We start from the raw sequence: 25,237 nt of genomic DNA on the forward strand, positions 1-25,237 counted from the left end.
TTTTTTTGCCGTATGGGTTGTACAATTAGAAATTTATTTGTTGCTCCTGAAATTCATTTTGAAATTACGGAGCCCCTAAGGGGACATGGAGAAAAAATTTAATAAAGTTTTGTTTTGCGTGCGCACGTGAAAGCGAAAGTTTCATGTGCGCACGCAAAACTAAACTTTAAAAAAAATTCTGCACATGAAGGTTTCGCGTGAGCACATGAAGCTAAACTTTAGATTTTTTTTACTCCAATGTCACTCTTAGGGGTTTGGTATGAAATAATATATTAAGGTTAAAACTAAATATAATTTAAAATTCAAAAATATATTTAAATAAGCTTCAAAATGTGTTTAGCATATATTTAAAACATATTTTTAGCCCAGATAAATGTATTTTTTGCCGTATGTGTGTTAATGTTGTACGGAGCCCCTAAGGGGACATGGAGCAAAAATTAAATAAAGTTTAGTTTCGCATGCGCGCGTGAAACTTCCGCGTGCTCACGTGAAACTATCGCTTTAACATACACCTGCGATAGTTTCACGTGAACATGCGAAACTAAACTTTACAAAAAATTCTGCACATGAAACTAAACTTTAGATTTTTTTTACTCCAATGTGATCTTAGTTGCTCGATAATGTTGTCAGTAGATTTTAGATGTGCTGCTGTAGCATTTAAATAAATATATATCAAATGTTAAATCACAGATAAACAGAAAAACAGAAAAGACTTTGTTTTTGTTTAAAGAGTTTTATTTGGATAAATATGAGATTTACTTACACACAGTAAGACACAGTATTTATCTTTAATATTCAAAACTGCTATGAAGATTCAGTCAAAATGAAAAAGCAGTAAATAATTATGTACAGCATTATAAGATAAAAACACCTTACAATACACAGAGAATTGAAAGAAACTAACAATACAAAGTTCAGTAATAGTTTAGTTTGTTCTGGTCACGAGTCGTGGAAGTAGGGCTGGAAAACGATTAATCGCGACTAAACATTTGCAGAATAAAAGTTTTTGTTTACATTATATATGTGTGTGTACTGTGTATAATAATTATGTATATATAAATACACACACATACATATACAAAAAACATTTAAATATTATTTATAATTATATATATAAATATACACATATATATTTCTTAAACATATACTTCCATTATTATTATTATATACTATACAAAAGCATATAAATGATGTAAACAAAAACTTTTATTATGCAAACATTAGTCGTGAATAATCGTTTTCCAGTCCTACATGGAAGACCTGTCAAATAAATAAAACCTAAACTAAACACACAACTGAATGATCTTCATCTCTGAATAAATACAAGCACACAAGAGACAGAAGATCAAAGTCATGTGACTTTAGCTGCAGGTATTTACACATGAGGTGATGTGACGGAGAAGATGTGTGTATTTACTGATGTTTGTTCTTCTTTGGCTGTTTGTGACACCAGATCAAATGATTATCAATATTTATCTGTAAAAATACACAAAGACTTTAACATGTGATTGGATTTGGGACAGAAACACTGCTTGGGGTTTTCTCTTCATTGAGGACTCTTATTTACACTTCACATTAAGATCAAAGTTTTATTATCTGGAAGAGATTTTGAGACTAATTCATTATAAATTTGGTGTGAAGACTCTTTTCAGTTAATTAATATCAGGGAGAAATTATTCACTCACATTTGATTTTTAAAATCAGTATTTGGGACAATAATTTCATTTTCGTAGAAATGTTTAAAATTGCCTGTGCACCATGGAGATTTGCTTAAAAAAAAATTACTCTTAAGAGCAATACTGTGTTTGACTGTACATCCACACGAGACGCGAATGAAGCATTAAGCGCAATAGACCTCCTATGACGCAATTAGTGCGAAATACGTGGTACAAATATTTGATTTGCATTACGCGTGATTCGCGCGAATCGGAAAATCTGAAATTTGGCGGAAATTCACGCTGCGTCAAACAAACAGGAGTTTGCTCCAGTAATGACATGATTATGACATAGTGAGCGGAGGCAGAAATACTAACAACGAAGGAAAAAATCACTGTCGCTTTGTACATTTATAGAAACAGGAATAAAAAGGATTTTGCTTGAAAGAAAGTAAGCGAGGAGGTCAGACAATCTGTTAAATTGTAAACACTCTATACTCAATTTGAGCTATATATATACATATTGAGATTACAAGCTAGCTTAAGACAGCAAATTAAGCGTATTTGCATCTGAATTTCTAAATTTTCACACGTCCGTCTACGCGTGAATAGCACGATTTATTCCCTTCATACGCATCTAGTGTGAACGTACAGTAACACAAGAGGAACGTTTATCATACATTATACATATTCAGCAGTGAGATGAGGAGGAGGGGCCATTGTCACTCCTACGACTGTCATGCTCCGCCTCCCTTTCTCTCTTCCCTGTCCCGCCCCCAACAGGCAAAGGTCCTGAAGACACAAAAACAACCAATAAAAATAGAAAAAGTCTTTCTGATGTCACGTTGAACAGACGTGATTTATTTCATACCTGGTTGATGCGGGACCGCAAACTGGTGGGCGTGGCCTGTCAAATCACTCTGAGTAACATAGGGCGACGTACGGTGGCCTGTAGAGGACATAAAACTTACATAAAACTGATTGAACTTGATACAAAGTATACAAAAAAAGAGATGTTTGTGATCTCACTGAGAGCGTGTCGGTGTCTCCTGTGTTTCACACCGCTGGTACTCGGCTGACTGCGAGCATCGCGCTGCTCTCTTCTGACCCCTGCTGGACACACACACAGTTTACATCTCGCTGGTTCACATTCACACTTGTACATCTAGTCATGAAGAAGACTCACGGTAAGATGGCACGCTCCTCTGGGGCGCAGGAGACGCCACGACTCCTCTGCCTTCATTCACGCTCGCCTCCTCCATGTTATTGGATGGCACGGTGGCAAGGAGACCTTACAGACATACATGATGAGAATCAGATATGAAAAACAGAACCGACTCCGGGCCGGATCTGCACCGGAGATCGACTTCAATTTGAATTCATAAGATGTGTGAAGATCTTACTGAGTCCTCTGTATCTGGAGAGCTGTTGGTAGATCTGTCTCATCCTCTCGATGTTCAGTCGACTGGCCTCCGCGTGGTTCACCATAGGTTTGGGATAATCCACCCCAATCACGCACTTGGCGGCGATCTGCACGTCTTCCGGCGCGTTCCAGGGATCGTAGATGAACTTGGCTGGAAAATCTCGGAGGGCAGGTAAGTAACGTCTGGAATGAGACGGAGAGATTAAACCGCAGCGTCTCATCACAACCTTCACAAAACCAAAGGTAACCAAACCAAAGACTCCACCCACAAACCCTGACATCACAGACCTGATGAAGTCACCGTTAGGGTCGATTCTTCGTCCGAAGCCCACGGGACAGTAACAGTGAAAGAACTGCTGAAAGAAAGAGCTGCAGGAGTGACAGAGCCAGCTGCCAGCGTTCACGCTCCAGTCTGCGTCCAGTAAGAGCTCCTCGAACACCTGCGGACACAGCAGCGGTTACACACGACTTCATTCAGTCACACCGTACCCATAATGCACTGGGCTCCGTACCTTCATGCCCTCCTCCCAGCTGATCCACAGATCTCCACGGGTCAGGAAACAGGCCACGGCGTGACGCGCCAGGTGATGGATCCAACCCTCCTCACGCAGCTGGGTCATGATGGCGTCGATCCAGGGGAAACCCGTCTTAGCTTCCGCCCATTTGGCCAGCGCCTCCGCGTTCTTGTCCCACGGGATCCGAATGCAGATGGGATTTCCCTCCATCCGGTCGAATCGAGGATTATTCGTGGCCGCCGTGTAGAAAAACTCCCTCCATAGGATCTTATCATAGAGCGAGATGGACGGTTTGTCATTCTTCTTGACCTGAGGACAAACAATACAATACTTGTACATCACAGGTGTATTTTTGTGATGTTTTCAATCAGGTTGTGTGTATGTATGACCTTCTTATAGAGCTCCGTGAGTTTATAGTAATAGAGACGACACGACAGACAGCCGAAACGCAGATACGGACTCAATCCAAGAGGACTCGCCAATAAAGGACTTGAGTTCATCTTGGGCCGCTCGAAGTTCTCCTGCCATGCCTGAAACAGTTAAAACAAGATTTAGTTGTGTTTACTTTCTAGTTTAATGTTGTGTATTGTTGTGTTGTATAGTCGTACAGCAGCGGCGTCAGGTCCGAGGTGTCTCTCCATGCGCTTCAATGCCTCTGATTCTCCTCCGGGCCAAACAGCAGGAGCCAAACCTTCAGTGTCGAACCCTGAACACAAACACACACGCTAGATATAATCCATCTGTCCTGTGTGTGTGTGTGTGTGTGTGTGTGTATTTTTATGTTTGTTTGTGTCTTACCCAGTTCTTCCAGTTGTGGTACGCTGTATTTCTCCCGTTGGTTTTCATTGACAGGTGTGACACAGTTCCTCATGAGATCTTTACTCAGAGGTTCTGCTGGAGGTTCTGGTGGCTCCATATTGCTGCTCACCAGCGTCTGGAAGTGTTTGTATGTGAGAGGAGGCTGACCGCCGTTCAGTGTTATAATCCTGACAAACACACACACACACACACACAATAAATCATTTCATCTCATTCCTTTACTAGAGATTTAAAGGTGCTCCTGAAGTTCCTCACCTGTCCAGATCATAAAGCGTGTGCGAGATCTTCACAACGACCTCCACTCCTGCTTCAGATGCCAGTTTCTTTATCGCAGCGTCTCGCTCCTTACCGAACGGCTCCGAGTCGCACTCGAACGTCAGTCGATTGACCTTCCATTCCTGCAGACAGGTGCATTGTGGGAAAACTCGACTTGTATACGTACAGAGATCTGTGACCTGAGATCTGCTGCTGTTACCTTGAAAAGTCGAGGGAAGATGTTGGCAGGTTGACCACGGATCACAAACAGACACGAGTTGAGTTCACGAAGACGAGAGTCCAGATCCTCTAAAGACTGCAGGAGAAACCTGAACAAACCCATCATCATCTTCATCATCATCATCATTATCTACTTCATCATAGTGAGAACATCATAATTCAATAAACTGAATATACAGGAAGTAGGGCTGTCACAATGATTAAATAATCGTCTCATCGCAACTTTTTTGACCTCATCGCAATGATTTCAGATCACCGCAATGATTGCATATTTCTCTAAAAAACACAAGGGGGAGCTGCAGCGCCTGTATAAACGAGACAGTATCTAATGGCACTCCTTGACTGAAAGTGTTACATTACAAAACCATTTAATACAGTGAAAAACAGTATTTAAAGAAATGCTGCAAAACTTTAATAAGCATTATGAATTGCCAGGTAAAACCTACATTTTCAAAACAACTCCAAATTTAGGGAAGTGAAGGATGCTATTCTTAAGGATCTGTAACCGTGTGTTCACACCGGCCGCATTTGAGGCGTCAAATTCGCGTCTATCGCATCTAGTTAGCCGTTTGAACATTTTGAGTTTACTCGCTTCATTTGCGCGTGAAAGCTGTGCATGAAATTCTAGTCAATTAGACATTCACGCGGAAATTTGGGTCATGGGAGGGGCTTCTGCTACTCCGCTCGATTCTGTAATCACATTACTAAAAGAGCAAGCTCCTCATTGGTTAACGCGGCACGTTTTTTCCCAAGGTTAACATTTTTTAACTCGCGCGTTTGCCGCGGCAACGTTCAATTCGTGCCATTTGCGCGAACTAGACGCGCAAATGAGGCGGAAACGCATCTTCGCGCCACGCTAAACGCCTCTTTCGCATCGCGAGACCTCCAGGCGCATGTCACCGCGTCTTCGCATTAATGTAACATTGAAATCAGTCGCGCTACACGCCTCTACCGCGGCTTTGAAGGAATTTATTTTTTTGCATTACTAATATGACCTTCATATAATTGCCTGCTATTTAAGGCTGTTCTGGTATAGTCAGTTTATTTTGATTGCATTTAAAAAATATATTTATATTCAGTAATTTTTCAGACACTTTATTGTGTTTATTTCTTATGAAGAATTTTCAGTTTTTTAATGAAATATTCATTACTTTTAAATATATGTTGTGTGTATTAATATTTACTGCCAGGAAAACCTTGCAAAATTTTTATTTTAAATAGTCACAACAATGTGTGAAAATTATTTCATGAACAAACAAAAATCTATGAGAATTAAAATTAAAAGCCCTAAAACAGGCGACTAATCGCCGAAACCGTCAAAGCCCTAAAACATGCAATTTTTTGTCAATAAAATTTGTCACAATTTATTAGAAAATTAACCGTCAGACAAATTTCATAGTCGTGACAGCCCTAACAGGAAGTGTCTGTATAAGGTCATGAGATCAAAGACACCAGCAGAGGGCGACACAAATAACTTAATCTAATTTGACTGTGAGACGGATTTATGTAATCAGACAGACGGACAGAAAGTATGTGGGTCGTGTCTGATGTCATCACGTGCCAGTTCGCCTGGGGTCAGATCACGTGTGTCTCTCTGTACATGTGTGTGCATGTGTGTTGACCTTCTGACCTACTGACATGCTTTTTAACATGTTCACCTCAAACTCTTACTGTCTGACAAATTACAGCAGTTTTTATTCATGCAGTGAAGTTACTTAAGGAAAAAATCATCTCAGCACATTTTGTTCCGAGCGGTCGGGCAGTCTGCCAGTCTCTCTCTCAGCCAATGTCTCTCTCTCTCTCTCTCTCGCTCTGGGATCAAAACCTCTGGCACGAGCGAGTCCGGAACATAGTGTTCTCTCCCGCAATGCCTGATATAACTGTAAACCTCTCTCTCTCTCTCTCTCTCTCTCTCTCTCTCTCTCTCTCAGTTTAACATAATAATAATATGACAGTAATACTACTAACTAATCCACCAATAAGAGCAGCTTATTTACAGATCAACTTAAACCTTATCAATTCCTGCTAATCAATCCAAGAGACTCTGACATGTATCAGGAGTGTGATAGATAAGTGTTTAGTTTAAAGGGGACATTTCATAAGACTTTTTAAGATGTCAAATAAATCTTTGGTGTCCCCAGAGTGCGTACATGAACTTTTAGCTCAAAATAACCCACAGATCAGTTATTATAACATGTTACATATTTTTGGGGTGCATTCTTTTAATGCAAATGAGCTGATAAAATGCAAACACTGATCGCTATAATGGTGGTTTGTTGAAATTGTCAATTATTTTCTCTCTATCTGCATTAAATGTCAGTGCTGTGGTTGGATAGTGCAGATTAAGGGGTGCTATTATTATAATAAGATCCCCTTCTGACATCACAATGGGAAACAAATTTCAATGAGCTATTTTTTCACATGCTTGCAGAGAATGGTTTACCAAAACTAAGTTACTAGGTTGATCTTTTCCACATTTTCTAGGTTGATAGAAGCACTGGGGACCCAATTATAGAACTTAAACATGGAAAAGTCAGATTTTCACGCTATGTCTTCTTTAATATCATAATGATTTGAATGTTTGTACTGTATGTGTGTCTGAAGTCTCTCACCTCCACCTGTTGACCCCGAGGTTGGAGGCTCCGGCGAACCAGGGGTCAAGAAAGTAGACACAGCGCAGTGTATCGGCACCCTTCACCGCCTCCAGAAGGGCAGGGTTGTCATGGAGACGCAGTCCCTTCCGAAACCAGTGGATGGAGTTTACCACCATGATGATCAAGAACTCTTCTGCAACACATCAGACACTTAATTATCAACACTAACCTGAACTAGACATCCTAAACATCTCAACCACAACCCAAAAAAAAAAAAAAACGTACCATTGTTGACATACTAGGATACTATTCTTTAAATACACAAATATATGACTATCATATTTGTTTGCTAAATAACATAATCGTGTATATATATGTTTTTATTATTATTTATTTATGAATAAACAAGTATTGCATTAAAAATAACTTTTTTATTATTTATTGCTTATTTTTAAGAAAAACATCTATTTTATGATTATTATTATTTTAAATGTTTAAAATCCATCACAAACATGATGACAATAAACTGATGTTCAATATAAGTATATATAAGTTCAGTATATATTTTTTACAAAATTTTGATTTACATTAATTTTCTTTTCTGTATTTAATTGGATAATTTACAGTCTGTGTCACATAAAATAGCACTCTTATTAACACTAGCAGTTCTAGATTTGTATTATATATATATTTGAATGATTTATATAAGTGGGTCATGACTTTATGTAACATTTATTTCTCTTTATATTTCAATCAAAGCGCACTCGTGTGTTAAGGCATCACTCACCTGACGTGTTATTAAAACAGAAGAGTGAGATTTAAGTAAGTCCGAGTGAGAAAATCATCTCAGATTGTATGAAGATCTGATCACTGCTGCAGGTCTGATCAACACAATCTGACTTCAGCACAGTTACACAAAACCCGGCGCTTTCATAACACTGCTGCCAACTGCGCATGCGCCGACACGATAGACTTCAGCATGGGTATAGATGTGGATATGATAGATTGCATCTTAATCATTATTTACACTGATTTTAAAGACAAATGTGTAACGGTGAGTTTTAAATACAGGTTATGTGACACATTAGCTATGATTTAAATATATAAAACGACAACAATCACTTAATAGATTATCTTTAAAGCAGTGCGTTCGCATCTATTCAAGTACATCTATACCGCCGGCGCACCGCCGCAGTAAGTCAGCCTGTTCGTGTCCCAGATAAGGAAGCTACTCATTGGTCCATCCGTTTGTGACGTCAAAACACTCGTCTCACGTTTATGCGGCGTGGACTAAGAGAGCTTTGCAATATGTTTTGATCAGTTTTGGAAACTCGATAACATTTAATAGAATTTTAACGTGCGCCCAAGTGGTTCATTCTTTATGTAGGCCCAATAGTGAAGATGTAATCGCAGAGATTCCTAAGACCTTCGCCCCGCCCTTTTCTCCAATCGTCTGTCTGATTGGCCACGTCCTCAGGGACCCGGATGATCACGGGTGCAGCTCCTCAGAACGCCATTTTGGATCTGAGGTCCGTGTTTCTGTATGTCAGATGAAAATAGCGTTCATGAGAGGAAACTGCGTAAAAGAGACCTTCACGTTACCTCTAAAGATTATCAAGTTTTATCATATCATCTTTGTCACAGCATTCTAGCCCAAACTGTACTTTAACCATAAATAACATTATTATAATATATGAAATAATAATACACAATATAAATGTTAAGAGAGTTACAGTATAATAAGGTGATTCATTTTTATCTGAATATTGATGAGCAAAGCAGCTGTTAAATGAAAAAAGAAGGGCATCCCTGCTAAAAAAACAAACAAACAATAGACAACATCACAGAAATTCTATTGGTTTTATTGGGAATTTTATTGGTTCTAATGGAATATGGCCGAAAACACACTACAGTGTAGTGGTTTTAATGGTAAAAGCAAATGGTTCCTATTGGTATTTTAATGGAAACCATTAGAATTCTCTGTAATGGTTTTATTGTTTTTTTATATTTTCATCCTTTTTTAGGTCCTTTTGGGAGGCTTTTATACCCAAACATTCCTTTAACCTGTTTGACAGTTTCTGAAAAAACTTAGATTGAATAACTCTGATCAAAACTAAAAACGGATAAATAAATCATTGGTCTTTTAAAAATAAACTGCATAACCCACTTTATAATGTGGCATAATTGTAGTATTTTGCATCTGTAACCTACAAAAAAATCCACCTTGAATGTAGTGAACTAGCTGTTTAGTGTGTTGAATTACTAAAAGGGAATATATTTCATGTTAATAATATTTGATAGAACTTATTGTCGGGTCTGTTTGTGTAAAGTGCTTTTGTTTTTCTTTTATGTAAAGTATTGTGTATCTGATGAATTTCTATTAATATTAACTATTTTGACACAGTCAAAGGTAAAACAGATAATGAATTGTTTATTTAATTGTTTAGTTAGTTAGTTTAGGTCGTATCCGTAACAACTTGCCGCTGAATTTTAACCACTTTAAAAATTAATTCATCTTTCGTTCAGGGTTTAGTGGTTTAGTGTAGCGTTGAGTTTTGTTCAGGCGCTCGCCGGGGCGCTTTGTTTTGGGGTCCTTCCTCGAAGCTCCGCGCCAGTCGCTCATCCACAATCTTTTAAATATCGTCCGTTTTGTGTGGTTTTTCATTCATTTTTTAGTGTTTCTGATATTTCATCATTGAGATTTTGTTTATAACGCAGCAGTGATGAATCTGGAGTTGCTCGGTGAGTTTAGCGGTTTGTGAATGTGTTAGCTTTGTGCTAACTGCTGTTAGCGCTCTTTTCATGTTTATAAACATTCAGTAACAAACCTGTATAGGAACATAATATTTAATATTTTAACACATATTTTCTTAATCTGTACTTATTAAATGGTTTACTACCCTGCACTAAACCTCTGTTATGAACTGTCAGATTAAAGATATGTCATGAATATAATAATAGGGTTTGGGTGTTACTGTAGCTGACAGTGAGACCATGAGTTTGAATCCCAGTGAACACTGCAGAAATACAATCATGTGCATGTTAACATATACAAATAATTGAATGCTGTATTAAAATGCATTAATCAAAAGTGTTTTCTGTTTCACAGAGTCGTTCGGGCAGAATTATCCAGAGGTACAGCAACACAAATATGATTTAAGATCCACTAAGAGTTTAATTGATGTAAAGTTTTTGTGTTGAGTGTGTGTGTTGTGTTTGTGTATGCAGGAGGCAGATGGGACTCTGGACTGCATCAGCATGGCCCTCACCTGCACATTTAACCGCTGGGGGACGCTGCTGGCTGTCGGCTGCAATGACGGACGAATCGTCATCTGGGACTTTTTGACACGAGGCATCGCCAAAATCATCAGTGCTCACATACACCCCGTCTGCTCGCTCAGGTGCGTGCACAGACAAACGCATTCATACACGCACATGCATGTCTTGATTGACAAATCATCATTTTGTTTGTTTGTCATGCAGCTGGAGTAGAGACGGACACAAGCTGGTGAGCGCCTCCACAGATAACATCGTGTCTCAGTGGGACGTCCTGACGGGAGATTGTGACCAAAGATTTCGTTTCCCCTCACCGATCCTCAAACTGCAGTATCACCCCAGAGACATGTGAGTGTCTACTAAACTGTGATTTCTTTCGTATGTGCCCCGCACTTTGTGCTTCACATGTAATGTATTTTTAGGGATAAGGTACTGGTGTGTCCCATGAAGTCAGCGCCCGTCCTGCTCACGCTGTCTGACTCTAAACACGTGGTGCTGCCCGTAGACGATGACTCGGATCTGAACGTTGTGGCTGCGTTTGACCGGCGAGGCGAATACATTTACACGGGCAATGCCAAAGGAAAGGTCAGAGGTCGAGCCGTGCTGGGCACTGATTTACACCTTGTGAAATTTCACTAAATGTTTGTCTTGTCACAGATTCTGGTGCTCAACACAAACACGCAGGATCTCGTGGCGTCGTTTCGAGTGACGACAGGAACCAGCAACACCACGGCCATCAAATCTATCGAGTTTGCACGGAAGGGCAGGTGAAGTATAAACACATTTCTGTTTTCATCTTTCGTAAATATTAAGAAATGTCACTTTCTTAATATTACGGCGATCTCCTCCAGCTGTTTCCTGATCAACACCGCCGACAGAATCATCCGCGTGTACGACGGCCGGGAAATTCTCACCTGCGGGCGGGATGGAGAACCGGAGCCCATGCAGAAACTCCAGGACCTGGTGAACAGGTAAACACCTCGCCGATGATGTCAGTGTTTGTGAAAGTGTTCGGTTTGATCAGATCTGTTTCGCAGGACGCCGTGGAAACGCTGCTGTTTTTCGGGTGATGGCGAGTACATCGTGGCGGGATCAGCACGGCAGCACGCGCTCTACATTTGGGAGAAAAGCATCGGGAATCTGGTGAAGATCCTGCACGGGACACGAGGAGAACTTCTGCTGGATGTGGCGGTGAGAATTGTGATCCATATATCAGCTAATACATGAGCAGAAATACACAACTCAACAATATTTGTGTGTTTGTACAGTGGCACCCAGTTCGACCAATCATTGCCTCCATCTCCAGCGGCGTCGTCTCCATATGGGCCCAGAACCAAGTCGTGAGTAAAGAAATAAAACGAGACAAATCCTTCAGATACGTGTAGGTTGAGATTGCATGATTGTTGTGTTTGTGTGTCTGAGTGTGTAGGAAAACTGGAGTGCGTTTGCTCCTGATTTTAAAGAGCTGGATGAGAACGTTGAATATGAAGAAAGAGAATCAGAGTTTGATATTGAAGATGAAGACAAGAGTGAACCGGAGCAAACAGGTAACACACACACACACACACACACTCATTTATCATCTTTAATGCTCATGATCATGTAATAAACATCTCTGTGTTTGTGTGTCAGGTGCGGACGCTGCTGAAGATGAAGAGGTGGATGTCACTACGGTTGATCCAATAGCAGCTTTCTGCAGCAGGTTAGTAAAGATCTCGAGCTAAACCAGCAAATCAGATATCACATTGCTGATTAGCTCCGCCCACAATAAAAGCTTATCGGCCCGTGTGTGCGTTTGTGTGTTTTGAGTCACAGTGATGAGGAGCTGGAGGATTATAAAGCCCTGCTGTACCTGCCCATCGCTCCGGAGGTGGAGGACCCGGAGGAGAATCCGTTCGGACCGCCGCCAGACGCCGCCGGTCAGAACGTCGCTCCGGACGACGGATCGATTCACAGCGCCACTGGGGATAAAAAACAAAGACAGCCGACTACTGATGGAGGACCGCCCAAGAAGAAGATCCGAACCACTAATATAGAACTGCAGGGCGTTCCCAGCGATGGTGAGATGGCTTCAACTTAAGACTTTATTAAGTGTTCACATCCACAGATCATAACTCGCTTCATCTGTCTCTCTGTTTGTCTATCAGAAGTGCATCCGTTACTCGGCGTGAAGGGCGACAGTAAGTCCAAGAAGAAGGCAGCCGGGCGGCCGAAGGGCTCTAAAGGTAAAGATTCCCCGTTTAGACCCAAACTCAGCCGAGACAGAAGCAGACCAGACGTGTCACCAGTACCAGGTAAGACCCTGAGAGCGACCTCTGACCCCGCTTGCCTTCTGTAGCTCCCTGCAGTCAGTGTGTCTGTGTTGAGCTCCAGCGGACCTCGTCTGGTGCTGCTTCTGGTTCTGTTCCTGGACTTTGGCTCTGGAGGTTTCGAGCTCAGCTGTGATTGGCTGTTACATCTACTTCCTGCTTGCTTTCCTGCACTGCTTGTTTTGTATCTGTATCATTTTGGCGTTGGTGACCTGCAGTGCTGCGTTTAATTCATCTTTACCTGTTTCAGGAAATCTGCTCTCGTCGTCATACAAGCAGCATGAAGTTCATGGTTTGGACTGACTCCTCCGTCTATCAGCATCTTTATATGGACTCTAAAGACTGTGTTTGTGTTACATTATGACAGAAGGACATCACACACCTCTCAGATCCGATCCTCGTGTAGATCCCGAAGGAATGGACAGCGTGTGTGTTGTGTAGAGTAGATCTGATCACAAAGGTCACATGTCATATTGATGATACTCGTTTTGTTATTCTGTGCGATTTCTTGACTGGTCAGGTTGTTTTCTTTTTTTATACATATTAAACCAGTTTGTTTTTGACAGCGTCGTGTCAGTTTGTGATGTCTTTTAAGATCAACATCAGCAGCATCTTGCCTCCATTTTGAGTGCTGTACTGACCGTGAGTGTCCAGCAGGTGGAGTCAGTGGTGTGTGAATGAGAGAAAAGACACATTTCTGTTATTCAGGTCCATTTTGTGCTGTTTTCTAACGTTGGATTCCATTTTGGGTTTATTCAGAAACATTTAAAGTCTTCAAATGAGGAAAAACAGACAAACTTTAAGAGATTTGCTTCGTTTTCTATTCAGTAGGGGAGAGCGGGACACAACCTAAAGCTTTTGGGCTTTGGCTCTATCATTAAAAAATATTTAAGTTAGATGAATCATTATATATATATATATATATAAAGTAGCCGTGTTAAAAATTAACCCCAAATAAGTTTGTGCCCCGCTCACCCCTACAGCTGCACAGATGAAAATATGAATGTGTAAATGCATTCCTGAATTTGACTCAAAAACATCATTGCAAAATGTTTCATATTGATGCAATGTATTGTAAAATATTTCTATAGTTCAAAGGGAAACATTAAAGGAATAGTTCAACCCCCCTCCCAAAAAAAATTGAGGTTTCCATAATCGGGGGACACCTGGAATTAAAGCCTTTTGAAAATATTGTCTTTTTATCTCTATATTATCTCTATATACTAACATACTACACTTGTTTCAGAAAATTTGTGAATGTAATGAAGATGTTCGAGATTTCACAGACGTTCAATACAAAGAAACTTCACAACTGGCAGGAGTATCTAATTAAAATCTCATCTTTATTACAACCACATGTACATCATATTCCAAGAAAATCATCTCTAAAAGTGAAACCGAGGCTTCTGTTCATCTGTGTGTTATATGAAGATGTCCGGTCCGTTCACATCCATTATTCACAGAGCGGCGAAAATGACGCCATTTCACCTCAGTATGATGAAGAGAGAGTGAGACAGAGAGTCACAGTTGTGAGGAGAAATTGTAAACACTTCAGTGCTCGGGCACCAAAAATAGTGCAGGTGGGAGAAAATCCTGATTTACTGCAAACACTGAGACGACTGATTCAGATCAAACACAAGAGTCTCGATCTAGAAACACAAGCTGAATGAATTTCTGTGTAAATTAGTAAAAAATAAAACTGTTGGTATTGATTCACCGATATATCGGCCTATAATCGGTATCGGCAGATACGAAAAAAATCCCGCTAGCAGACATTGGCTGATTGTTTAAAAACAGATTATTTTGAATTAGGTGACAATGACAACAAAGTTAACATTTGTACACTCTGCACTTCTAGAATTTCATAACATAATATTTTGAAACAATGAGTAAATAAAACACTGTATCAGTAGATAAGTAATTGATTATCGGTATCGGCTGATAAAAGCATTTTTTACACTATTGGACATCGACCAACTGCTTAAAACATCTTTTTATTTGGGTGAACATGACAACAGAGTTGCCTTTTGTACATAATATTTTGAAACCATTATTTTGGTATGGCTGCACCGATATATTGGCCTATAATCGGTATCGGCACTATCAGACATTGGCCAATTGTTTAAAAACAGATTATTTTGAATTATGTGACAATGACAACAGAGTTAACGTTTGTACACTCTGCACTTCTAGAATTTCATAACATAATATTTTGAAACATGAGTAAAAAAACACGGTATCAGTAGATGTCATTCTCAGTAATTGATTATCGGTATCGGCAGATAAAAGCATTTTTCACACTATTGGACTGCTTAAAAAAAATCTTTTTACTTGGGTGAACATAACAACATAGTTGTCTTTTGTACGCTTTGCACTTCTAGGACTTCATAACATAATATTTTGAAGCAATGAGTATTTTGGTAGTGATGCACCGATATATCGGCCTATAATCGGTATCAGCAGATAAGATAATTTTTCCCACTATCAGACATTGGCCGATTGTTTAAAAACAGATTATTTTGAATTAGTTGACAATGAAAACAGAGTTGCCGTTTGTACGCTCTGCACTTCTAGAATTTCATAACATAATATTTTGAAACAATGAGTAAAAAAACACGGTATCAGTAGATAAGTAATTGATTATCGGTATCTGCAGATAAAAGCATTTTCACACTATTGGACCGCTTAAAACATCTTTTTATTTGGGTGAAAATGACAACAGAGTTGCCTTTTGTACGCTTTGCACTTCTAGGACTTCATAACATAATATTTAAAAAAAAAAAGGATTTGGAATGGATGCACCGATATATCGGCCTATAATTGGTAATAAAAAAAAAATTCCCACTATTGGACATCGGGTGATTGTTTAAAAACATATTATTTTGAATTGGGTGACAATGACAACAGAGTTACTGTTTGTACACTTTGTACTTCAAAGATTTAATATCATAATATTTTGAAACAATAAGTAAAAAAACCAAAACTATCTGTATCAGTAGATATTCTAAATAATCAAATATCAGTATGAGCAGATTAAAGCATTTTTGAACTAAATGAATTTCAGTGTAAATGTGTCAAAAAATATATATTGTTGGTATGAATGCAGCGATATATCAGCATATAATCGGTATCAGCAACAAAAAAAAGGATTGTTCACACTATTGGAAATCAGCCGAATGCTTAAAAACATAATTTTTTTATTTGGGTGAACATGACAACAGAGTTGCCATTTGTACGCTCTGCACTTCAAGGATTTAATAACATAATATTTTGAAATGATCATAAACGATGATGAAGAAAAAACTAAACGATCTGTATCAGTAAATGTCATTCTAAGTAATGTAATATCGGTATCGGCACAGTATCGGTGCATCCTTAATTGTTACCTAAACTGTCAACTCATTTAATGTTTTTTAACCATAGTTATGTAAATGATCAAATTATGTAAATATTTCTGTGCAAAACTGTTAAAATTCGCATCAAATATACACAGAAATTTGTTCCGGTCGTGTTTCGTGAAATTGAAACCCGCTGGTTTGCAGAAAGGTGCGCCAAAAATATCAGATAAATTTGCACGTTAGATCAAAACGAAAACGTCAGTGCATTATCAGGATCACCAAAGTATTTTACTGCCGCTTTTCTCTCTATATATAATTCTTTAAAAAAGTTCTTTGTTTCTTTTCGTGACATCAATTGTGAAGAGCACAAGAAAAATAGCTTTAAAAATACTTTACAGAACTACAGTTATAGTGCAAGAACCGTCACACTTCACAACACACGCTGCCTGATCTCCATCATAACCCTGCACACCCGATCCAACATCCGTCCACAGATCATCCAATATTATTCCCAGAGTATCAGATTTATGATTGAGAGGAGGGGCTTTCCATAAATTCACTTAGCTAGCGGAAGACAGTCGGAGAGAATTTTCGAGTATCTTGTGCAAACGTGATTTAATCCGGATGTATTTTATAGTTTATTTGCGAATTAAATGATGATCTCATTGTTAGCACCAGCGTAAATTATCCGTGACGTAAACATTTCTTTCGTTGACCTAAGAAAATACACTTGCACCACATGAAATTCGATTAGTCTGGTGTCGGCATCTTATGTTGATATTGCTTCATGCGGTCGAATCAAACTGTGATAATTTCGCTTCGTAATAAAACGTCTCTTTACAACACGATGCAAAACAAGATACTGCAAATATAACATTGAAAAATCAATTAACAACTGTGTTCAGAAACGTCTGTATCTACAGTAAACCTCAATTTCAGGAGGTAGCTTTGTGTAGCGCGAGCGGTCCAACACAAACACACGCACACAAACACACAAACACTCACTGAGTGTCGCTATACAGTTGTGACGGTGAGTAAAGACGTTGGCAGCTGTAGGGCATCTTCGCTCACACCCAGACGGTTTCCATGAGTCAGAAGTTCCTCTACGGTCGTCCAGTCGTCGAACACCTTCCGATTCCTTAGACGACTCAGTTTCTTCTGGCTCAGCTCCAAAACGGTACTGTAACTATTATCCATGTAAGCTCCTCCCACTGCGACCAAACCCACGCCTCCCCTCGCCTGCTGTTGTCTCTGTTTCTGCAGAACGTGTTCGCGACGCTCGGTGCGACTCCAGTATCGACCCATGCGAATATCGCAGTGACTCTCCTCATCTGTGCTCATGCCGCTACGCTCGTCCGCCAGTCGAGACGCTCTGTCTCGCAACATCTGATTTCGAAGCGCCCGCGTGTTTGTGCTGGGTGATTTACGGATGGCTGCGGTGGGCGTGTGGCCTTCCAAAGTGCTGTAGAGACCGCCTCCGCCTCCTGTGCCCGAACGGTAGTCGGGTTTAGGCCAGGTATCGTTGGCTTCCTGACTGGGCGTGTGACTCAGGGTATGATATCGCCCCTCGCTCGGTCGGCTAGGTAACGGTAACTCCGCTACAAACCTCTGCTGCAGGTGTGATTCAGTCGACGCTCGGATTCTGTTGTCGTCGTCGTCTGTAGGCAGCGCACGATTGTGGTCGTCAATTGGGGAGATCAGCGACTGTTGACTCACTGCATGTGAAGCGTGTGCGACGGGGTGTGCAATAGGGTGTGTCGTTAGGTGACCCATACTGTGCATAAGCGCCATATCCGGTTCTTCAGGTAAATTCATCGGCGGGTCGATTAAATGGCCGCAGTGATGCAGAGTGGCACTGCAGTAGTTGGGCGATGCGGGGTGGCTCGCCCGTCTGCGATGCTCCATCGGCGCAGGACGGTGATGCAATGTCCTGCTTCTTCTAAGCATACCGACAGAGCTGGGGTGAGGCAGCACCCTCCTCTGGCCGGACGGCGTACTGCACGTGGAGTGTACCGCTGGATTAAACAGCGAGCCGCTACTGGAGCTGTGCCTGTTCAGACAGGGACGCTCCGCCTTACGGTACTGCACGGACGAGACGCGGGACAAACCCGGAAGCGTCGGTACGCAGATGTTTTGAGGCTGAACCGTCAACGCCTCCGGGATGGCCTCCAGCTCGCGGTGTTTAATCTGACTGTCCCTTCGCTCGCGCGAACACGACTCCCCCTGGTGGTGCATGCGAGCGTTGTAATGACGCATGCGTTTCTCGAGTAGACGCTGGAAGCGTAGGAACTCGCCGGTGCTGACGCTGTAGAACCCCGAGTCGCTTAATTCAGATGAGATGAAGGACTCTGATGAGGGTGATCCTCCTCCTCCTCCTCTGTGGGCGTGGCACTCTTCAAGCCCCTCCTCCGTCTCCACCCCAGACAATTCACCCTGATGAAAACTGCCGTCCGTCCAGCCGAGTCCGCTGTCCAGCTCGTGATGTAGGGGGAGGTAACCCAGCGGTTTCTCCATCATATAATCTTCATCATCAGTCTGGCACAAACACACACACACACATTATCATTAATGCTTTGAACGGTTTTGAGGTGGAGAGAGTCATATCGAAGACAGACCGGTTCAGAATTCACACAGTATTTATGATCTCTAGTTGCCTGGTAACACATCACTTACATAACATCTGACTCCTCGTCTCTTAGGTGCTGATGGATGAAGATGCTTTAGAGAGTCACACATCACTCCGGTTCTACAGCTACAGGTTCTAGATTCATTTATTTTGTTTGTTGACCAGATTTATTCTTTCTAAGTCCTGGTTATATATTCACACTCTTTTAAGATGAAATGCTCACCTGACTCTGGAAGCTTCTGGGTTCCTCCAGGTTGCTGTTACAGCAGCGGATCAGACAGTTTTGACTTTTTGATGTTCTACTGGAGAACTCTGGGTCCTGTAAACATCCAATTACACAACATTACAAAACACTGAACCAAGCTGTGTTTCTAGGATTGTTTCTTATGACTGTGATTATCTCTCTCTCTCTCTCTCTCTCTCTCTCTCTCTCTCTCTCTCTCTCTCTCTCTCTCTCTTATTGCACATGATATGTGTTTTGTTTGAACACTGCAAAAAATGACTTTATTACTTAGTATTTTTGTTTTGTTTTCAGTACAAACTAGGGCTGTCAAAAGATTAATCGTGATTAATCGCATTCAAAATAAAAGTTTGTTTTTATGTGTGTAATTATTTTGTATATATAATTTGTGTATTTAAGAAACATTTACATGTATATATATTTTTTTTTTACTTATTTATACACTTATGTATGTATTTATATATACATAATAATTACACACAATACATTTTGTTTTGTAAGTGATTAATCGCGATCAATCTTTTGACAGCCCTACACTGCAAAAAATGATTTCCAAGAAAAAAAACGTAGTATTTTTGTCTTGTTTTCAGTAAAAATATATAAAATTCTTAAATTAAGATGCTTTTTCTTGATGAGCAAAATGAAAATAAGTCCAAAAGTATCAAAAGGCCAAAAATATCAAATTTAAGTTATTTTATTCATAAAACAAGCAAAAAAAATCTGCTAATGGGGTAAGCAAAAAATCGTGAAAATTTTTCTTAAACACTAAATTCAAGACAAATGTAGCTTACATTAGGTTTTTTTTGCTTGTTTCATGCACAAAATCACTTAAATTTTATATTTTAAATTATACTTATTTTCTTGGGTCGTTTTGCTCAGATATTTTTACTGAAAACAAGACAAAAATACTAAGACTTGTTTTCTTGAAAATCATTTTTTGCAGTGTAGTACAAATATCTAACAATTCTTAAATCAAGATGCATTTTCTCGATGAGCAAAATGACCTAAAAAAATAAGTCTAATTTTTAGTAGTGCTGGGCAAAGATTATTCGCGATTACAAAATAAAAGTGATTTTTTTTTTGCATAATATGTGTGTGTGTGTGCTGTGTGTAATTATTATGTATATATAAATACACACACATTCATGTATTTATTTGAGAAACATTTACATGTGTATATATTTATTTATATTTTTATATATTACATATTATATGTAAATTTGTAAAAATTATATATAAATAAAAAATCTGAAATGTATACATGTATGTGTTTAAATAAAAATAATAATTACACGCCGTACACACACATATATTATGCAAAAATGTACTTTTATTTGGTATGCTATTAATCACAAATAATCTTTGCCCAGCACTAGTTCTTAGACAAAAAACATCTAATTTAAGTGAATTTGTGCTTAAAACAAGAAAAAAAAATTACTTTTTTCTTAAACACTTAATTCAAGAAGAATTCAAGAATTTCTTTACCCCATTCTTGTTTTAAGCACAAATTCACTTAAATTATATATTTTTTTGTCTGAAAACTAAACTTATTTTCTTCTGTCATTTTGCTTATCAAGAAAATACACCTTGATTTAAGAATTTTGAGATATTTGTACTAAAAACAATGCAAAAACACTAAGTAAGAAAGCCATTTTTTGCAGTGTATGTGTTTGTGTGCATTCCCGAGCGTAACTAAAATCATGAATAACTTACATGATATGCCGGTCGTTCTCTGTGCTGCAAGTCTCTGGATGTGTTCGGCAGATATTCATACCTGCTTCCATCTCTACGGTTAACAGGCAGGGTCATGTGATTATAATAAGACCTGCGAGCACATGAAAACCACATTAACATTTGTTTATGTGTAGATTAGCTGTGTTGAGTATTATATACTGATAACACAAGCCCCGCCTCCTTTCTTTAGATATAGCAATGACTCCACCCACTACAGCCAACTGAAGTCATTATAATACGAAGAGATATGAATATTACATCACATATGACAGCAATATTAAACACTATGAATAAAGCAAGAGTCACAGAGGATTTTAAATGTCCGCAAAGTACATGCTGACATCTATTCTCACCATATGACTAGTTAACTGAAGGGTTAACTGTATACAGTAACAGTAATGTGTGATGTGTCAAACTTGTGTTGATGCTAAACTAATGCTGCGTTCACACCAAACACAAAGCGTTCCTTGCTCCTTGCGGGATTTAACTTTTTAACGCTTGAACTAATTCTTCAACTTGCGTTAAGACGCATTTGAGTCAAATAGCGCATGTTTTTTGCCCCGCGTGAGTTTGCTTCTTTGAAGTGACTTTGTATGTAATCTACTCGTGCAACATCTTTGAATTGGCGTTTGATGTGTACACCCTATTAGGCTGCATACACGCCAAACGTGAAGCATTGCGTTCTTCACTCTAGATTACTTGCGAGATTTAACTTTGTGTCATGTTAATTTTTCGCTCAAGTTAAATATTTTCGACTAGCGCAAAAACGCGTTTGAGGCTAATAGCATGTGTTTTCGTGGCAATCATGCCACCCAATTCGCATCATTCCCATCACCCCATGTGAGTTTGCGTCTTTGCGTTGACTTTGTATGTAATCTACTCGCGCAAATCGTTTAATTTGCGTTTGGTGTGTACACTCCATTATGCTGCGTACACAACAAACACGAAGCATCGCATTCCTCGCTCTAGATTACTTGCAGGATTTAACTTTGCGTCATGCAAATTTTTTGCTCAAGTTAAATATTTTTGAACGGCACGAAGGGCGTTTGAGGCTAATAGCACGTGTTTCCGTAGCAATCATTTGCATCGAACCGCGCGAGTTTGTGTCTTTTCACGTGTTGCACTGATTTTGTAAGTAATCTAATTGCGCAAATCGTTGATTTCACGTTTGGTGTGTACGCCCCATAAGAGTTTGACAATAACACCGTCTCAAAAATTCACACATCACTTTTGCCAGAAGCTTCATACACATGAGAGACAAACAGTCCATGATACAGCTCAGTTTGACATCGGACAGAACTACAGGATCATTAATCCAGCAGGTGGCAGCAGAGAGGCACAGGTGTGTCGTACCTTTCGGAGTGCGGCAGTCGAGGTACCGTACACGAGTGAAGACGAAGAGGATCCCACGACCGTTCCGTCTGCGTACTGCACTCCATCGTTCTGTTATACTGCAGGCTCCGCCCACCACGTCCCTCAATCTGAAGCGTGACTGGCTGCTCATAGCTGGCCAGGATACGGAAGGCCTCTCGTTTCTGCAGGTGACTTAAATCCCGACCGTGAACCTGAAACACACACAACCGACATATCAGACGGACATAAAGACTGTGATCTGATGATTTACACCAGACTGCTTTAAGTATCGGTCAGACGGATCTCATGCGCTCTATTTCACTTCATCTCTCTCTCTCTCTCTGTGTTTAATCACACTGATATAGGTTGACTGTAATGTCTGTAAAGCACAGATGTGTAAACACATTCGCCCTATCAGCACCCCAGCTGCCCGTCGACCCGATCTGTTCTGGACCTCAGGCTCACACACACACACACACACATAAAAACTGTATCCAACATCACTGCATGAGTCACAAGCACACAACCGTGTGTGCTTAAAATGAGAGAAGACATTGGACGTGGTGCATGAGCATCAATGTCACTCCTGGTCACCATCACAAACTAACACACACACATATTACAATCAGACACGCACAAAATACACAAAACTAACCCCCATCCCGTCGCCCATCCACGGCCCTGACAGTCGACAGCCCATCACCACGGCAACAGATGAGCAGGATCGTGCCTGGATGCTGATGCTGATGTGGATTCACGCTGAACGCCGGATGAAAAAGAAGAAGAAGATGATGATGAAGAAGAAGAAGAAGCTATGCAGCCGTCGCTGGCACACATGAGCACACGCGCGTGCATGCATGCAAGCATGCAGAGCTGCAGTCAGATCCAGCGCAGTCGGATAACACAATGCCGTCTCTCTCCTCCGCTCCACAGCACTGCCACTCCAGCGCTCAAGCCCCGCCCACAGCTGCATAGTAACCCTGCTGGAACGCAAGCCACGCCCACTCGCTCACATACCAGCTGGGATTGGATGTGCAGGGGTGTCTGTTAGCTGAGAATGAAATCTGATTGGCTGGCACAGGTCTCTCTCTCTCTCTCTCTCTCTCTCTGCACTATAAAGACAAGAAATAAATATTGTGTTTTATTAATGAGGCTCTGATAGATAATAAAAGCACTTCTTTTATCCAGAGCTGAGAGCAGATCTTCAGGACCTCTGGTTTAGATGTTATCTCGCCTCTCATCTGGGTTTTTTAAGGACTCCCTGTTTTTGGATGTAACAGGACCTGACAGCAGTCAGAGCAACACAACGCTGCAGATGAACACGTGAGATCTCTCCAGCGCACGACACGACCATCAGCAAAGTGCAAATCTGTGTCAAAGCCATCAGACGTTCAAATAAACCAGAAGATCTTCATGAATAAATCAACACGCGTGTGTCTTCAACTCCACTGAAAAATCTTACTGCTCAGATGTTTCTCCTTTATAGCTCAGAAGATCTAAAGGAGCATTTAGTGTGTGTGTGTGTGTGTGTGTGTGTGTGTGTGTGTGTGTGTGTGTGTGTGTGTGCGCGCTTATGTGTATGTGCACACACACGCACACACTGCTCGAGGGCCATGTCAGTTCAGATCAGATAGACAGCAGTTGCACTGCGGGCGGTGTGTGTTTATTTGTGTGTGTGTGTTTGCAGGAGGACACAGACACACACTTCCTGTGGGATTACCCATAATGCCTTGGCTCACCTCCAGATGGCGATGTCCCGCTTCAGACACACAGGAGCAGAGCAGGTCAACGGGTCCCTAAAACCAAACACATGTATGTGACAAGCATCTTATAACAGATTATGAGTGGAGTCTGAGGAACACGTGTGTGTTGCCATGGTGATTGGTGAAAGCCCTTCATCCGACACACACACCAAATATAGACAAACCCTGCTGTCAGTTCACATCATACACAACAACACCTATGATGTCTACAACCGCAGTCAATGATATATCTATACACACAGATACAGATTGTGACATATAATATGTTATATATATAAGATGCTATACTGCAGGTAGAACGTTGTGTTAGCAACACACTTACTGTTAAATTGCACACTTGGATCATTTGCTATGAAATATACACTATATTTATAATATATCTAGATTATAATGTTTATATTGATGAAATGTGTCTGATCTCTGCTATATCACTGAAGGATGGGAGCTGTCGCCATGGTAACAGATACAGGACTGCCACTGGCACAGAGATGCCCTGAGATTCACATCTAGACATGTACTAATACATCATCTGTTCGTGTTGTGTATGTGTGTGAACAGAAATGAACATTTAATCATATTTATGCCTAATAAACTCGTGTATTTTACACATGTATGATGTGATTTACTTGTCCGCTAGATGTCGCTGTAATACTTTAAACATAGAGATTCATTACTGAGTTTATACTATTTATAACCCATAACAACAACAACAACAACATTGTGTGATCTAATAAAGAAGTAAATACACATAAATACCTGTTTATATATGTTACATACACTCACACGTGTTACATTGTGGTAAAATTAACGGAATTATATAAGGTCTCTCAGCGTGTGTTACCTTTGTTTAGTTTGACTTGGTTTTTTAGGTCGTGTGTGGGTGATAACCTAACACAAAATCCGACAACATCAGAGGAAAACAACGTTATAGCGCATCTATAAATAAACACCGAAACCTTACGGTAAAAGAGCGACCGCACGCGCCTTTGTTTTTCCCCCTCAATGTCGTCACGCATACCTGAGCTGCGCTTGACGTAAATCTCCATATTTGGAAACGGACGGAAGACGAGCGTCACCACAACACGCCAGTGTTTTC

General features: G+C 40.3%; 3 protein-coding genes across 6 annotated transcripts; 1 reads left to right on the plus strand and 2 right to left on the minus strand.

Annotated features, from left to right (window-relative positions):
• Positions 1-713: 713 nt before the first annotated feature.
• Positions 714-8,445, minus strand: LOC141363001 (cryptochrome-1-like). Its single transcript, XM_073865406.1, has 14 exons — positions 8,289-8,445; positions 7,520-7,694; positions 4,888-4,996; positions 4,668-4,810; positions 4,392-4,579; positions 4,202-4,299; positions 3,983-4,123; positions 3,591-3,902; positions 3,367-3,518; positions 3,059-3,261; positions 2,842-2,946; positions 2,685-2,765; positions 2,527-2,604; positions 714-2,447 (listed from the first exon to the last, which is right to left on the minus strand). Exons 2-14 carry the CDS (start codon positions 7,675-7,677, stop codon positions 2,347-2,349), a joined length of 1,869 nt encoding a protein of 622 aa, XP_073721507.1. The 5' UTR covers positions 7,678-7,694; positions 8,289-8,445; the 3' UTR covers positions 714-2,346.
• A 1,620-nt stretch (positions 8,446-10,065) lies between these two features.
• LOC141363003 (retinoblastoma-binding protein 5-like) lies at positions 10,066-13,649 on the plus strand. 4 transcript variants are annotated; one of them, XM_073865417.1, is made up of 14 exons: positions 10,066-10,243; positions 10,611-10,636; positions 10,730-10,902; positions 10,985-11,125; positions 11,200-11,362; positions 11,435-11,544; positions 11,629-11,748; positions 11,815-11,968; positions 12,046-12,117; positions 12,207-12,324; positions 12,410-12,479; positions 12,587-12,837; positions 12,925-13,071; positions 13,337-13,649. In XM_073865417.1, exons 1-14 carry the CDS (start codon positions 10,225-10,227, stop codon positions 13,387-13,389), a joined length of 1,617 nt encoding a protein of 538 aa, XP_073721518.1. In that variant the 5' UTR covers positions 10,066-10,224; the 3' UTR covers positions 13,390-13,649. The 4 variants fall into 4 exon arrangements, with proteins under 4 accessions (XP_073721518.1, XP_073721519.1, XP_073721521.1 ...); XM_073865418.1 differs by having other exon boundaries at positions 12,593-12,837; XM_073865420.1 differs by having other exon boundaries at positions 12,593-12,837; positions 12,925-13,002.
• A 761-nt stretch (positions 13,650-14,410) lies between these two features.
• Positions 14,411-25,214, minus strand: LOC129453265 (uncharacterized). The gene is made up of 7 exons (XM_055217418.2): positions 24,983-25,214; positions 24,118-24,174; positions 23,034-23,490; positions 22,379-22,590; positions 21,005-21,116; positions 19,274-19,369; positions 14,411-18,959 (listed from the first exon to the last, which is right to left on the minus strand). Exons 3-7 carry the CDS (start codon positions 23,076-23,078, stop codon positions 17,439-17,441), a joined length of 1,986 nt encoding a protein of 661 aa, XP_055073393.2. The 5' UTR covers positions 23,079-23,490; positions 24,118-24,174; positions 24,983-25,214; the 3' UTR covers positions 14,411-17,438.
• Positions 25,215-25,237: the final 23 nt, after the last annotated feature.

The sequence above is a fragment of the Misgurnus anguillicaudatus genome, unplaced genomic scaffold, assembly GCF_027580225.2.
Source record: "Misgurnus anguillicaudatus unplaced genomic scaffold, ASM2758022v2 HiC_scaffold_31, whole genome shotgun sequence".
Lineage (NCBI taxonomy): Eukaryota > Metazoa > Chordata > Actinopteri > Cypriniformes > Cobitidae > Misgurnus > Misgurnus anguillicaudatus.

Coding starts and splice junctions, on each gene's coding strand:
- LOC141363001 (XM_073865406.1), bottom strand. CDS start 7,677: ATGGTGGTAAACTCCATCCACTGGTTTCGGAAGGGACTGCGTCTCCAT. Junction 4,811..4,887: donor TCTTCCCTCGACTTTTCAAG/GTAACAGCAGCA, acceptor ACCTGTCTGCAG/GAATGGAAGGTCAATCGACT. Junction 3,262..3,366: donor CCTAACGGTGACTTCATCAG/GTCTGTGATGTC, acceptor GTCTCATTCCAG/ACGTTACTTACCTGCCCTCC.
- LOC129453265 (XM_055217418.2), bottom strand. CDS start 23,078: ATGGGCTGTCGACTGTCAGGGCCGTGGATGGGCGACGGGATGGGG. Junction 21,117..22,378: donor CGACTGCCGCACTCCGAAAG/GTACGACACACC, acceptor ATGTGCTCGCAG/GTCTTATTATAATCACATGA. Junction 19,370..21,004: donor GAGAACGACCGGCATATCAT/GTAAGTTATTCA, acceptor GGATGTTTACAG/GACCCAGAGTTCTCCAGTAG.
- LOC141363003 (XM_073865417.1), top strand. Junction 10,637..10,729: donor TCGGGCAGAATTATCCAGAG/GTACAGCAACAC, acceptor TTGTGTATGCAG/GAGGCAGATGGGACTCTGGA. Junction 13,072..13,336: donor AGACGTGTCACCAGTACCAG/GTAAGACCCTGA, acceptor TACCTGTTTCAG/GAAATCTGCTCTCGTCGTCA.